Source organism: Chelonia mydas, chromosome 10 (genome assembly GCF_015237465.2).
Source record: "Chelonia mydas isolate rCheMyd1 chromosome 10, rCheMyd1.pri.v2, whole genome shotgun sequence".
Lineage (NCBI taxonomy): Eukaryota > Metazoa > Chordata > Testudines > Cheloniidae > Chelonia > Chelonia mydas.
The window spans coordinates 12,576,014-12,590,170 of NC_051250.2; the positions used below are offsets into that span (position 1 = coordinate 12,576,014).

Consider the following 14,157-nt stretch of genomic DNA (forward strand, 5'->3'; position numbering starts at 1 on the left):
GTGATTGCAGTTGTCCCCACGGTGCTGGTGGATGAGATTGAAGCAGCTGAGGCAGAGGGCAATGATGACCGCATTGAGGGGGTGCTGTGTGGAGCTGCGAAGCAGCTGAAAATGAACAGAGCCAAGCCTGACCCTACGTTGTACTTGAGTCTGATGTATTTGGCAAAAATCAAACCCAATATATTTGCCACCGAGGGGGTTATTGAGGTGAGAGCTGTGTTTGTTTTGATTAACAAGTGTGATGCGGTGTCACCTCGCTGTGCTGACAACTTCTGAACACAGTGGACTCCCCTGGATTGGCACTGCAGCCTCTTAGCACAGTGGCATTTGCCCTGGTGCCAAGAATTGGGCTGAATGAATACAAATGTAACTGTGAACTGTGTGATGGGTTGCTATGTGTGTTCCTTCTCTCAGCTCTTTACTGTGTCTGGGGTCTGCCACCTAGAACTGAGGTACAGCTGAGCCCTCTGTCTCACCAATCTAGGTTCCCTCTTGAACTGTGACATCGTGACAAGCTGCAAAGCCTTCCAAGTTTGCACTCACACCAACCTCCACAGGCAGGGACCACACCCCTCTGTGTTCATGAATGCTCTGGCCAACCACTCATGAACCCACAGTAGAGAGGCTACAGCCAAAATACTCACAGCTCCCCAGCCTAAGACCCCAGAGCTATACTATCCTGCCCTGGTCAAAACCCAACCAGTATGAATTTGTACCTCAGTCCGCCACTTCTGCAAAGGAAAGTGGACATGCCCCGACTCTCGTTCATGAGCTGAGATTTATCCTCCTTCAAACAACACACAATGTTTTAAGTAAAATATAAAATAGATTTATTAACTACAGAAGGATAATAAGTGTTAAGTGATTATAAATGAGAGCAAACAGATCAAAGTAGATTACCATAAGAAATAAAACAAAACTCAAAATAAGTCTATAGTATTAGATAGGGTCTGAATCAGTAATATCTCACCCTGGCTGATGATACAAGCGGTCCACCAAGTTTTCATACACAGGCTAGAAATCCCTTTAGCCTGGGACCAGCACTTCACCCTACAGTTCAGTCCTTTTCCTCCGGTACTTTCAGGTGTGTTATTGTAGGGGGTGAGGTGCAGTCATAATATCATTTCCCCCTTTTATATCTTCTTCCAATTTGCTGGAAAGCACTTTTGCTGTGACCTGGGTCAAACAGTTCCCATTGTGTAGTGCTATCTCTGAGAGGTCTGTATGGTACGCAGTTCCTGGGGTAATCCTTGTGCTTGTGTGCATTTCCTCAATAAGCCATTAACATTGTTTGAACTTCCTATTGGTCTACCTGAAAGGCTGCTTGTGGGTGTTCTCAACCTCGCAACATATTTCAGTAGCACATACGTAGCCAAACTTCATAATTTCACATAAATTCAACAAGACATTAATGTCTACCAGATCAAGACTTTAGAATGATACCTAACAAGGCATACTTTGTACTAAACATAACCTAATTGTAGGACAGTGGTGAATAAGGGGTTGCCAGGGTGTCACACCTCCCCCCACTTAGTTTACTGCAGGAGTGGTAGTCACTGACTAATACAGAGGTAGTGGCCTAAGGTTCTCTTCAGGTTTCGACTATACAACTCCCAAATATCATGGAACATTGTAGTGTCACCCACAGGTGTTCCCTTGTTTTCATCTTTTGAGGGATTGATTCTTGTCTGACATCTTCCAGGCACTGTGTAGCCTCCTCCGACGAGATGCCTCCATCAACTTCAAAGCCAAAGGGAACAGCCTGGTGTCCGTCTTGGCCTGTAACCTTCTTATGGCGGCTTACGAGGAGGACGAGAACTGGCCGGAGATCTTTGTCAAGGTACATGGTAGCTGAGGGGAGAGCACTCCCACTGGGTGATGCCATGGTGGGTGGGGCCAATGTCATTGTGCTTGTCACCATGTAGGGGAGGGCAGGGTGACATTGGAGAGGAGTAGAGGGCTTGTTGCTGCTACCATGTGATGCTGTAGAGGGGAGAGTGGGTCATTGCTGTGGGGAGATGGAAAAAAGGAGGTTGCTGTCTGAGGTGGGGGCAGATATGCAACAGGACCGGTGGCTGCGTTGGGAGATTGTGAGAGATGAAGTCCATGTTTCTCAAACAAAGGCCTGCAGCTCGGTTTTCATTCAACATTGCGACGCTGCTCCTCCCCTGCCTCTCTCTAGCCTTCCTAGTCTCTCTTCTGAGATATGCTGCCTCCCCTGATTGCGCATCCTTGTGCAATGGTGTTCCTGGCTGGTTTGTCCGTGGGGCTTGATCCCATGATCTCTGGGTCTAAAAGCACGAGATTCTTGCTGCTAGAGCTACAGAGCCAGGTCTGTTAGTTCAGCAGCAGTAGCTGACTTAAATATTTTGATGTGATCTAGCTATGAAAGCGGGGAGACCCACAGTTTAGGGGAAGAAGGATTTCCCAGCGGTTAGGATACTAGCCTGGGGTTTGGGATACCTGGATTCAGTTCTCTGCCCCCGCACGAGTTTCCTGTGTGACCTTGGGTGAGTGTTTCTGGGCCTCAGTTCCCCATCGTGCAACAGGGATAATAGCCCTGCCCTATGTCACAAGGCTGTGGGGAGGATAAATACGTGAAAGATTGTGAGGCACGCACGTATCTCGGTGATCGGGCCACGTAAGTACTGAAGATGGATAAATGTCAGCATTGCTCCCATTTATATTCTGCTTCTTGCCCCCTGGCAGGTTTACATTGAGGACTCGCTTGGAGAGCGCATCTGGGTGGACAGCCCTCACTGCAAGACGTTTGTGGATAACATCCAGACAGCCTTCAGTACAAAGATGCCCCCGAAGAGCATGCTGTTGCATGGGGAAGTTGGCCGCAGTGGAGGTGATCTTAGTGCAGGTAAGGAGGTGGTCGAGAAGAGCCTAGAGATATTTTTAGCCTGATAGTCTAGTAACAGGTCATCAGAGGAGATCCCAGTTAGGGCTTATGTGGATTGGGCAGCATGCTTCTATTTGGTGAGATGGGGCACCTCTCATTGCTCTCTAGTGCCCACTCCTCCCCTTGAGGGATGCAAGGACCACCGGGGCCGAAGGTCACTTTTGGGAAGGAAATGGATGGGATTTGAGTGCTCCTCTAAGTACTGCAACACACTGGAAGATCCACCTAGAAGATTGTGGGAAAAGCAGTGACAAGTTGTGGCTGAACACCAGTGCAGGGGCGCTGGTAAGAGGACTTCTGGGGAAGAGTCTGTTGGAGGGAGCTACTTGAAGCGGAATCTCTCAATGCTAGTGAATGGTCTAGGGGTGCTAGGGGTGTTGCTGAGGCATTGTTACATCCATTCATGGTTGTGTGTTGATCTGTCTGTAGGGAGTAGCCCCCACCCCGCCATGGCAGAGGAGGAAGATAGCCAGAGTGAGTTGCTGATTGCAGAGGAGAAGATGAGTCCAGAGCAGGAGGGACAGCTTATGCCCAGGTACAGTGCCCCTTCCCTCCCCAATCACAGAGCCTTTTGGCATTGAAGATCTCTGTGCGGACTCCTAATCCAGAAACCACTCTCGCAAAGCTGATAGCTGGGAGTGTCCCCCAACCAGCTCTCCTGTGGCACACCCTAAAGACACGGTCTCCCCCAGATACTGCCCAGTGATGTTGGATTGGTTTGTGCCGACTCCTGGATACCAGAGTGTTTTGTTGTCCGTGCTGTTGAGTGGCCCGTGCTCTCCAGGTCTTGGTTATGTGTGGGAGGTGTTTCAGCAGATACTAGGTAAAGGAAGAATCTGGACCAGAGCAAATGTGGGATTATTGTGCCTCAGATACGAAGACCTCGCGGAGAGTGTGGAAGAATATGTTTTGGACATGCTACGGGACCAGCTCAACCGGCGGCAGCCAATGGATAACGTCTCCAGGAACCTCCTTCGACTGCTGACGGCTACTTGTGGCTATAAAGAGGTCCGGCTGATGGCTGTTCAGAGGCTTGAGATGTGGTTGCAGAACCCAAAGGTAAGAGTGTTGGTGGCATTTTCTCCTGACCCTCAAGGCTGTAATGACACTGTACCTAGTCTGGAGGCCAGGCCAGTAGGACCAGGAATTTCTGACTTTGTGTGTGATAGCGGTTGGTTGTTGACTCTTTCTGGTCTTATTGTATAGCTGACCAGACCAGCCCAGGACTTGCTAATGTCAGTCTGTATGAACTGCAACACACATGGGTCTGAGGACATGGAAGTCATTTCCAACCTGATCAAAATCCGTCTCAAACCCAAAGTCCTTCTCAACCACTACATGTTGTGTGTCAGGTAAGCAAGTTAATAGGAGCGTGTGACAGTCTGAATGCAGTACAATGTTTGCAAAGGGGGCCAGCTTCTGTTTAAAGAACTGGAAGGGAGGGCTGGTTGAATGCAGTCTCTTAGAATCCCTTCTTGAGGGCATGTTGATTCTGAGTGTCACTGAGTGATTGATTGGCAGACAGTCCTTTCTCTCTGCTGGAGGACGCGGTGTCTTCCCTTCTTGTCACACTGTGTTTGTTATGTGAGCTGAGAGACTAGAACTGTATGCCGCATAGTAAGAAATCCCCGGTCCATGGGATGCTCTGCTAACTCTGGATTCCCCTTGCAGAGAGCTGCTGAATGCTCACAGGGACAACCTGGGTACCATGGTCAAGTTTGTGATTTTCAATGAACTTTCAAATGCAAGAAACCCCAACAACATGCAGATTCTCTACACAGTGCTACAGCACAGCTCCGAGCTAGCACCAAAGGTAGGGACAGGAGCCTTGCAGGTGTTGCGTGTGTGATCAGTACGTACCTGAGGGGGAGAGTGGCTGAACTGGATCTTTATTTTAATGGAGTCTCCCCAACTGCACGGGTATTTCCTTTGGTTTGGAAATCTGTGTACAGTGTTTGTCTGAAACAAATGTGCACGGGCAGTGTCAGATTCCCGAACGCTTTGGGTATGTGTCTTTGTAATTAGCAGTGCTGTCATCTTCAGGAGAAACCTCCCTGACTGTGGCTCTCCCATTAGAGCTCCCCAGTGAATTCATTCAGGCCCTGGTGCGGTGATAACACCAGCAGGGACTCAGTGTGTATAGTCTCTGTTCATGGATGTTGGTGCTGGATATTGGGCGCTAAAGGGCTTCTCTTTTGGGGCCTCAGTTCCTGGCGATGGTGTTCCAGGATTTGCTGACTAATAAGGATGATTACCTGCGGGCCTCGCGGGCACTGCTGCGAGAGATCATCAAACAGACGAAACATGAGATCAACTTCCAGGCTTTCTGCTTGGGGCTCATGCAGGAGCGGAAGGAGGCCCAATATACAGACATGGAATTCAAGGTACCACCTCGTCTTGTCATACCACCTCTGCTTCTCATCCCAGCATTCCAGCTAGTGTTCTGAGGGACTCTGTGGCATTCTCCCTTCTCTGATGGTTTGACCCCTCCATGCAGTGCTCTCTTGCTCTCCCTTCAATTCTACGTGGCTTACCTGCTGTCTTCTCTTGCTTATTTCCCCCAGGACATTGCTCAGGTGGACATGCATCGTTCCCTTTCCTCCTTGTATGTATGGCTTGGCTATTGCTCCTTGCAGTTTAGTGGCCACATTCCAGTCCCTCTTTCCTATCCACGCTGCTTGGACTTATGAACTGTCCTTCCTGTCTCCTGTCCCAATATCCCCTCACTGGCACCCCTGCGTTGCCTCTCCACCCTGCATGATTTTACAGGCATCTCTGGCAGCGGGTGCACCTTTGGATGAGGGACGCTCATCCTCCAGATGCAGCTGGGATATCAACCATAGTGATCTGTTTTTAGGAGCGGTTTGTCATCCACATAACTGACCTGCTGGCTGTCTCCATGATGCTCGGCATCACGGCTCAGGTGAAGGAGGCTGGGATTGCATGGGACAAAGGAGAGAAAAAGAGTAAGCCTCCTAGCCTAGATTCCTTTGAACATCGGACATGTGGGGTGGAGAACATCCAGAAGTGACATCGGGGGAACATTGCAGCTGGGAGTAGTGAGGCTGGGGGTAGGAGAGGACCCTGAGAATTCTGGCTGGTGGAGTTGGGGTGTGAAGGGCCACATCTTAGTAAATCTACCAGCTGGATGCACAGTCAACCTTGGGAATCACTCAGAGCAGAGGTGCTTGTAATAGCCATAGAAAACAGTGGCTGGGAGACATGTACTAGGAGGAGAAAAGGGGGACTGAGTTGGCGTGGTGGGGACAGTTCAGAAACCTGGCTTTTGTATGATGGAGCAGCTGTGAACATTATAAACTACCTGAGAGCCAACTATCTGGGCTAACAGGAAAGCTGCTGCCTGTGCATGTCCTTGTCTTAGCCTTGCATTTCTGCTAAAATGTCCCTGGGTTTATTCTAGTTCCCAAGGGTGGTACCAGAAAGCCCCCTCCGCTACCAAATGTGTGTGTTTGTAAGTAGTGGTGGGTGCTGATGGTTAGCTGGGCTAGTGTGCTGGGCCTCTCCAGGTAATTCACTGCTGATTCCTTGGAGCCATCTGCTTGTGAGATGGCTGTTCATAACAGTCACACCCCAGCTTCCCAGGGGGCTGTGAAATACGTGTATAGTTCCTGACCTGAGTGTGTGTCTGTTTCAGACTTGGAGGTGCTGCGTTCCTTCCAGAACCAGATTGCTGCCATCCAGCGAGATGCTGTCTGGTGGCTCCACACAGTGGTTCCATCTATCAGCAAACTGGCTCCGAAGGACTACGTGCACTGGTATGAGGTTCAGTTGAATGGAGCGGTTCCTAGCAAACCTGCTCTGGAAACCCCCCCAGTCACATTACTGACTCTACTAAACATGCTACGTAGAGACAACTGGAGTGTCTCCCCCACAGCAGCCAAGCAGCAGGAATGCTCTGCCTAGTGGTAGGGAGATGGATTTGCTTTCCCTTCGGGATTTCACGTGCACTTCTGTACAAGCTTTAACACTAAAGGCTTCTGATGGTATTTCCACAGTATTTCCATTCCAATTATGCTGTCAAGGAAACAGCCCCTTTGGACGTGTGTTTTGATCTGACCTGATAATGGAGGGAAAGGTCCCTAGATAGGGAAGCTCTTGTACAGAGTGGAGACCAGATAGAGCTCTGTCTCCGAGACTTTCTGGCCTTGGAGGCAAGAGTATACTACAGAGGATTAGATGGTTTGAGGCATTGGTAATGGGACTAAAAGATCAGCTGAAGTTGTTAATAACTGAAATCTGTTCCCACGTAATGGCTATTGGGGTCTCCTTGGAAGTACTGCATATCGCACCACCCATCGCCATTGCAATTGGTACTAACTGTTCCCCTGGTTAGTCCTGGCAGAACTTTCCTCTTGCCTGAGGAGGGAGTCCTTCCTGGTCAGAGTTGGGACATGTTAGCAGTGTGGGGCAGCTCACCTGTATGATATATTCTTCTGTGGATTGCATTGCGCTCCAGTCTCTACGGCTCTCCATCCACCACCTCTCAATTCACACACCGGGGAAAGATACACTGGGTTTCAACGAGAGTTGAGAATTTATTATTGTCTCTCTCTGCAGTCTTCACAAGGTGCTGTTCACAGAGCAGCCAGAGACCTACTACAAATGGGACAACTGGCCCCCTGAGAGTGACCGCAAGTAAGTGCATGCACCTCATTTGCGATTGGGTTTCCATGGGCAGAGCTGTGGAAGTAAGGAGAGGAGAAATCAGATATTTATGGTGCTTAACTAAGCTCTCCATAAGGATGTTTTATACCTCTGTCTTGGAGACCTCTGCTCTGCTGAGGTTTTCATTGTCCCTGTTGGAATTCTCAGAAGATGGGGTTTCTCCAGTCTCCACCTGTCCCTTTTCCTCCTCCTCCCATCCCCACACCAGTTGGTGCTGTGACTGCAGAGAGAATGGCCCTGCATTGTGTGTGGTGCTGGGGATCTGAAGCCTGCCTGCCTACATCTGTAAAGTTCAATTGCAGGGGGCAAACTAAGCCGTGTTCTGGAAGGGGGCTTGTTCTCATATGTGATTAAGCTAGGGGTGGTGGGCACTGGTTCCACGTCCAAGCAATACGAGCCCAGCCCCAGGCTGCGATCAGGAAAGGTTCCCCTTTCTTTGGACAGTGGGTCACTGTCTTCTCTTTATTTCTCATTCCCAGCTTCTTCCTGCGCCTCTGCTCTGAGGTGCCTATCCTTGAAGACACGCTCATGCGGATCCTTGTCATTGGTTTGTCACGGTCTCCCCTCGGCCCTGCTGATGCCATGGAGCTTGCTGACCACTTGGTGAAGCGGGCGGCAGCTGTGCAAGCAGACGGTAGGAATGCTGTGCGAAAATGGTTTGGTGCTGTAGCAATTCCCGCCCTATTGAGAGTGGGCAGCCTGTCGCCCTCCTGTCCCCCCTCCATGTGGGTCTGAGAGAGTCTGCAGTGCACGTGTACCACTGCTCCCCTGATCTACCTCAGAATGGTTGGAGCAGGTAGTAAGTGCATCTGCATTAGACTTGGGAAGAGCGTTTTGATCTAGTTGTTGAAGCACACGACTAGGAGCCAGGAACTTTCTGCCACTGGCTCTCTCTCTGTCTCTGGGCAAGTCACTCACCTCCCTGCACTATTCTCCGTCTGCAAAATGGAGCTAAAAACCCCTGCACGGGGGGGGTTATTTGCTAATTACTGGCTGTGTATGGGCTAAGTAGTGCGATTGTTATTACCCAGAGAAAACTAATGTTTTTACAGCCAGTAATTTAACTGTTATGTAGAGCATAAAAGTCAATTAAAAATATTCTAAGCCCTAAAAAAAAAAAAAAAAGGTGATTTACTAAAGTATTCTTTTGGCCTTACAGCTCATATTCAATATTGACTTGTGACAGATCACCTTCACAAATCACCTGGCCAACCAGATGTAGCTAAGAACTCTGTCAGTGTGGCTGTCACTCAGATGAATATAACCATATGATTTGTGCTGTATGTGTTGAGTGTTTGTAAGTGTGTCTGGGGGAGAATTCAGAGTGGTGCCAAAGCATGTCTCTAAAGCACACAGCATACGCTGGAGATTTGGCAGTAAACACAAAAGTCTAAAAAGTGAAAAAACTAGACTTTATTGTTTGACCACATTTTCATTGGTGAATCTATCACAAAGTATTAATGCTCCAAATGCTGCATCATTTCACGTGTTGAAACAGTTGTTTGTAAGTTAGAGGGGCCCAGAAAGGTTAGACAGCAGACTTGGACTGAAAAAGGGCATTTTTCACTTCTCTGAACTCCTAAACTACTGAATGGATTTACTGCTAAATTTTTTTCTAAACCTGTTCCGTAGAAGTAAATAGTGTAGTGCTTGTTAAGTTTGAAAAATGTTTTCCCTAATCAAAGAACTTAAAACCCATCTTTAGCTGAAAAACTCAATATATATTTACTTATAGAGTTGCTCCTGATCCTGATTTCTCCATAAACATCTTGATTGTTCCCAAACCCATATGATACAATCAAAGCCTGTGACAGTAGACTCATCTGAGGTTAGCCTTTCAGTACAGCTTATTAGCATGTTTGCTTAAGAACTATCAGCCAAGTACCCATGTCTATAACCTGTTCGTTCTCTTCCCACTTTAGATGTAGAGGTCCTGAGGGTGGAGAGAATCCAGCTGATTGATGCAGTCTTAAATCTGTGTACTTACCATCATCCGGAGAACATCCAGCTGCCCCCAGGGTAAGGCTTGTAGATGCAAAACTCGGAGTTGCAAAGTTCTAGCCCACGTTCACCTTGTTTCTGAGAGTACTGGAACCCTTCACTAGAGTAAGCTTATAATAATGTCTTGCTCTGGTGGGAATTTCTGGGGAGCAGTGGATGGGCTCTGTACCCTGCAGCTGATTCCCAGTGGCTGGACTTGGTCGGAATTTCCCTGTGGAGAAGCTCTGAAATTTATGCCGGTGTGGGTATTTGCTGCTGATCCTTCCAGGTCTCTGTGCTCACTCACTTGAGCAGGGTATTCACCTGATATACCTGCAGGACTCTGACAATGCTGAATGCAAAAAAACTAAGCAGAGAAGCAATGTGTCTAGTGCAGTGGTTCTCAACCCGTGGGCCGCATGCGGCCCAATTAGCACAACTGTGGCCCAGCTCAACTGTATGCTAAAGGCCCACCCACATGCAGGGGTCCACCAGGTTCCTGGCTGCCCTGCCACGCAGCAGGGTCGGTGTCAGGGCTGCCGGCCCCTTCGGCCCAGGTAACACATTGCGGCCCACAATGTGTAATAAGTTGAGAACCGCTGGTCTAGTGATTAGAACAGGCAACTCTGAATACAAATAACTTGGTTCTGCCAATGGCTTTTTCAGGTATCAGCCTCCAAATCTAGCCATCTCTACCCTCTACTGGAAGGCTTGGCCTCTCCTCCTGGTAGTGGCCGCGTTCAACCCTGAAAACATTGGTGAGTAATGAGCACTTCTCTGAGCACTAGCACAGCTGGAATGTGTCACAGGAGGGGGCTCTGCTGACTCCTGCTGTCTCAGCTGTAGATGCACATGAGGTTGGCTAGATTTTGTTGTTGCATGACTCCACACTGATGCATATGCGCTGCGTAAGCAGAGCTCTGTGGGTTGGGGGTCTAGAAGGAATTTGGATCAGGTGGTAAGTGGAGCATAGTGTGAACAGGGGGATTAGTTGTGAGTGCCCGTTCTGTGTGTGTGTGTGTGAGGAATGAGTGCTTGCACTCTGCGGGGATGGGAAGGGATTGTGGTATGCTCTGTGCACACAAATATCCTGACTGGGTGTCTAATTCCCTGACTGCCCTTTTCTCCTGGGTTGCAGGGTTGGCTGCCTGGGAGGAGTATCCCACACTAAAGATGCTCATGGAAATGGTCATGACTAAGTGAGTGGTGTTTAGCTCTTTCAGTTTCATCCCACTCCTGAAGAGAACGGATTTCTGAACCAAGTTTGCACCTGATGGCTTCTTCCTTTCTCTGTCTGAGGGGTAGGGGGAGATGAGGTTTGGCACAAAGCTTATGGAAGTGAAACCTGCTGGACAGCAGCTGGGCTGAGCCTAGAAAGAGCGAGGACCTCTCCCTTAGCTGTCACAGATTGGCAGTGAAGCCAGGCTCTGTGAGAGGAAGGGATGCATGGGACATGGCTTGTTGGAAAGGGCGTGGCTTTTCATCCACGTTTGGAAGGCCCATTAGTATTTTCGTGCTGTCTGACTGAACCAAGAACATTGTGGCATTTTGACTCTTTGCTCAGCACAGAATTTATAGCACAGAAGGTCAAATAATTTTTGTGCCTCTTCTTCCCAGTAATTACTCCTATCCCCCCTGCACTCTGACGGATGAGGAGACCCGCACAGAGATGATTAATCGTGAGCTCCAAATATCCCAGCGGGAAAAGCAGGAGATTCTTGCATTTGAGGGTCATCTGGCTGCTGCATCTACAAAGCAGACTATTACAGAGAGCAGCAGCCTCTTGCTGTCCCAGCTCACCAGTCTGGACCCCCAGTGAGTAGTCTTCTCCACTCTGGTACAATCAGGGAGTTCCCAGCCTTGTAGTGGCATCCTCAGACAGGAAGAAACAAGGCTGAAGATCTCACTTGGAGGCAGAGAGCTCTAGGCAGAGGCTTTCAGGTGGGCTATGGTAGAGTAGTGGTGACTGGCCAAGGAAAAAGAGGATTCGGTGGCCGTGTAGGGCAAATGCGATGTGCCCTCTCCATTTGGACTGCTTCCTACCCCTTCTGTCACATGTGTGGCTTTTATGCACTGATGACCCAGTGTGTGTCTGTCTCTTTGTGAGGGTGGGATTAGCTGTGTGTAAGGCCTCTTTATTTCTCTGGCAGGGGCCCCCCACGCAGACCTCCGCCACATGTCCTGGAGCAGGTGAAAAGCCTAAATCAGTCCCTCCGCTTAGGACATCTCCTGTGCCGCAGCCGCCACCCAGACTTTCTCCTCAACATCATTCAGAGGCAGGTGGGTTTCCTGAGGATCTGGGAGACTGGAACTGGCCTCTCTGGAGCTTTGAGGAAGCATGGAAGCAAGCATGCTGCAGGGAGGTATCCCAGTAATGCAGGGGCCTGAAGCCTGGGTTTATGGGATCTGCAGGGATAGAAAGCAGGAGATGAATCAGATGCAAGGAAAAGTGGCTTATTTCTCTCCCCTGGAGTGTGGGGGTTGCCTTCTGCTGCTTGAGAACTAATGGGAGATGCTTACCAGTCAGTGCAATGGTAAACGTGCAGGAGTGCCTGGATTTCCAGCCCTTCATTGTATCTGTCGTGTTCCCTAGGCCTCGTCCCAATCAATGCCATGGCTAGCAGATCTGGTTCAGTCCAGTGAGGGCTCCTTGGATGTTCTTCCAGTGCAATGTCTTTGTGAGTTCCTGCTGCATGATGCTGCTGATGAATCTGCCTCAGGCGAGGAAGAGGAGGAGGGAGAAAGTAAAGAGCAGCGTGCCAAGAAACGTCAGGTAAATGGCCTCCTGGGTTGGTTGCTTCAGGTATTTGAGTGGCCTGGTTCTGATATCATCTCATTGGATGGATACCTTCTCTTTCCAGAGACAGCAGAAGCAGAGGCAGCTGCTTGGGCGCCTGCAGGACTTGCTCCTGGGCCCCAGAGCTGATGAGCAGACCACATGTGAGGTGTTGGACTACTTCCTGCGGCGCCTCAGTTCCTCTCAGGTGGCCTCCCGAGTGCTGGCCATGAAGGTAAGAAGAACAGACAGTAACTGGTTTGGGTTTTCCAGGAATGATGGGCAGAGTCTCTCACTTACGTGGTTCAGACAGCACTTGGGCATGGAGGGGCTTTTGAATGGGGCTGTTCCTCATTTTCTGCATGCTGCCTTTGAGCTAAAGGCAAGAACCTTGCTCCATCCTCATTTGTCCATTTGAACTCTTTTCTCCTGTTTCGTGGATGTCACAAATGACTCTGGTGCTTTGCTATCACCTTTGCTCAGGCAGGGCTGCAGAGTCCTGTCCTTCCAAGCAAGCAGATTGTCCAGGTACAATACAGTAAATATGTATTGGAGGCCACCCTTGCTGGGTAGCCTACCTCAAGATCTCCCTAAATGTACCAAGTTGATTGTTGCTCTTTGCTGTTAAAACACCACCTCTGTTCAGCAGCTGGTTTTTCTTTTTATGTCCTTTTGAGTATGTTCACTTAAGCTGGGATTAAGATGCAGATCCTATGCGTGCAGAATCCAGACTTCAGATCCTGGGGCTCTTGGGGAAATCAACATCAGTTGTCCTTGGGGTACTCCCAATAGAATGTAAATGGGGAAACTGCTGTTGACTGCAGACTTCTCTGAACATACTTGGTACCATGAGGACAGTAGAGACGTGCTCTCCTCCTGTGTTCTGTGTTGATTGTTATGACTGGGTACAGTAGTCTGAAACCTCTCCCAGGGTAACTGTTAAGTAGAGAGTTCTTTTGGTTGCTGCTAAAACACAAATGGCCAGTTCCAGTGACCCAGAGTCCATGTTTCTTTCTGTGATGCATACACGTCACCTTCAGGTTGTTAGTGGATGGAATTTGAAGCTCTGTTTTCATTTTGGGGTTCTTGGTTTATGGTTCAGTATGAAAATGCTGACCGAGCTGTTGTTTTATATACATGGACTTTGTCCATTGTACATCTCCCTGCAGGGTCTGTCCTTGGTGCTATCGGAAGGGGGATTGCGTGATAGAGAGGAAAAAGAGCACCCTATGGAGGAAGATTCTGGTGACTCTGAGCTCCTGCAGGGATACCAGTGGCTGCTAAGAGACCTGCCGAGGCTGCCGTTGTTTGACAGTGTTAGGGCAACTACATCTATTGCCTTGCAACAGGTAAAGGTGACTGGGAGCAACTGGAGGTGTTGGGGAGGTGGGGCAGGGATAGGAATGGCCTGCTCCGAAGGCAGAGTGTCCTCTGCCCTATTGATGCTAAACTGAATCAAAGGGATGTGTGTGTATATATTGGGATAAGGGATGTTCCCTAACTTGCTACTGCTTGTTGCTCTTGTCTAATGATCACTAACTGGAAAACCTCTTGTTCCAGGCCATCCACATGGAGACCGATCCTCAGACCATCAGTGCTTATTTGGTGTACCTATCCCAGCACGCCCCCATAGAGGATCAGGGGCAGCACAATGACCTCTCTCTGGTAAGAGAAGGGATTGAGGGATCACATGGAAACACTGTATCTCACACCTCTCTGCACTGTAACGACCACAGGCTCATAACTTAGAGATCGGTTGTAACTGAGCCAGAGCCTTGCTGTACAAACTAACCACCTGTTAATGAGT

At 49.2% G+C, this 14,157-nt stretch overlaps 1 protein-coding gene across 6 annotated transcripts in view; it reads left to right on the plus strand.

The window, feature by feature from the left end:
- Positions 1 to 14,157, plus strand: part of INTS1 (integrator complex subunit 1) — a 34,981-nt gene that overhangs the window by 2,012 nt on the left and 18,812 nt on the right. For all 6 annotated transcript variants that reach the window (XR_005227007.2, XM_043524348.1, XM_043524349.1 and 3 more), the window contains exons 4-24: positions 11 to 207; positions 1,703 to 1,840; positions 2,710 to 2,869; positions 3,338 to 3,443; positions 3,781 to 3,967; positions 4,115 to 4,260; positions 4,580 to 4,721; positions 5,116 to 5,292; positions 5,766 to 5,874; positions 6,564 to 6,684; positions 7,487 to 7,564; positions 8,074 to 8,228; positions 9,517 to 9,613; positions 10,241 to 10,332; positions 10,713 to 10,773; positions 11,192 to 11,389; positions 11,725 to 11,854; positions 12,168 to 12,347; positions 12,436 to 12,585; positions 13,520 to 13,699; positions 13,911 to 14,015. Coding sequence is in view for 5 of the 6 variants with exons in the window: in XM_043524348.1 (XP_043380283.1) it covers positions 11 to 207; positions 1,703 to 1,840; positions 2,710 to 2,869; positions 3,338 to 3,443; positions 3,781 to 3,967; positions 4,115 to 4,260; positions 4,580 to 4,721; positions 5,116 to 5,292; positions 5,766 to 5,874; positions 6,564 to 6,684; positions 7,487 to 7,564; positions 8,074 to 8,228; positions 9,517 to 9,613; positions 10,241 to 10,332; positions 10,713 to 10,773; positions 11,192 to 11,389; positions 11,725 to 11,854; positions 12,168 to 12,347; positions 12,436 to 12,585; positions 13,520 to 13,699; positions 13,911 to 14,015 (2,909 nt within the window). In the remaining variant the exon portion in view is untranslated. The remainder of the gene's footprint in view (positions 1 to 10; positions 208 to 1,702; positions 1,841 to 2,709; positions 2,870 to 3,337; positions 3,444 to 3,780; positions 3,968 to 4,114; positions 4,261 to 4,579; positions 4,722 to 5,115; positions 5,293 to 5,765; positions 5,875 to 6,563; positions 6,685 to 7,486; positions 7,565 to 8,073; positions 8,229 to 9,516; positions 9,614 to 10,240; positions 10,333 to 10,712; positions 10,774 to 11,191; positions 11,390 to 11,724; positions 11,855 to 12,167; positions 12,348 to 12,435; positions 12,586 to 13,519; positions 13,700 to 13,910; positions 14,016 to 14,157) is intronic.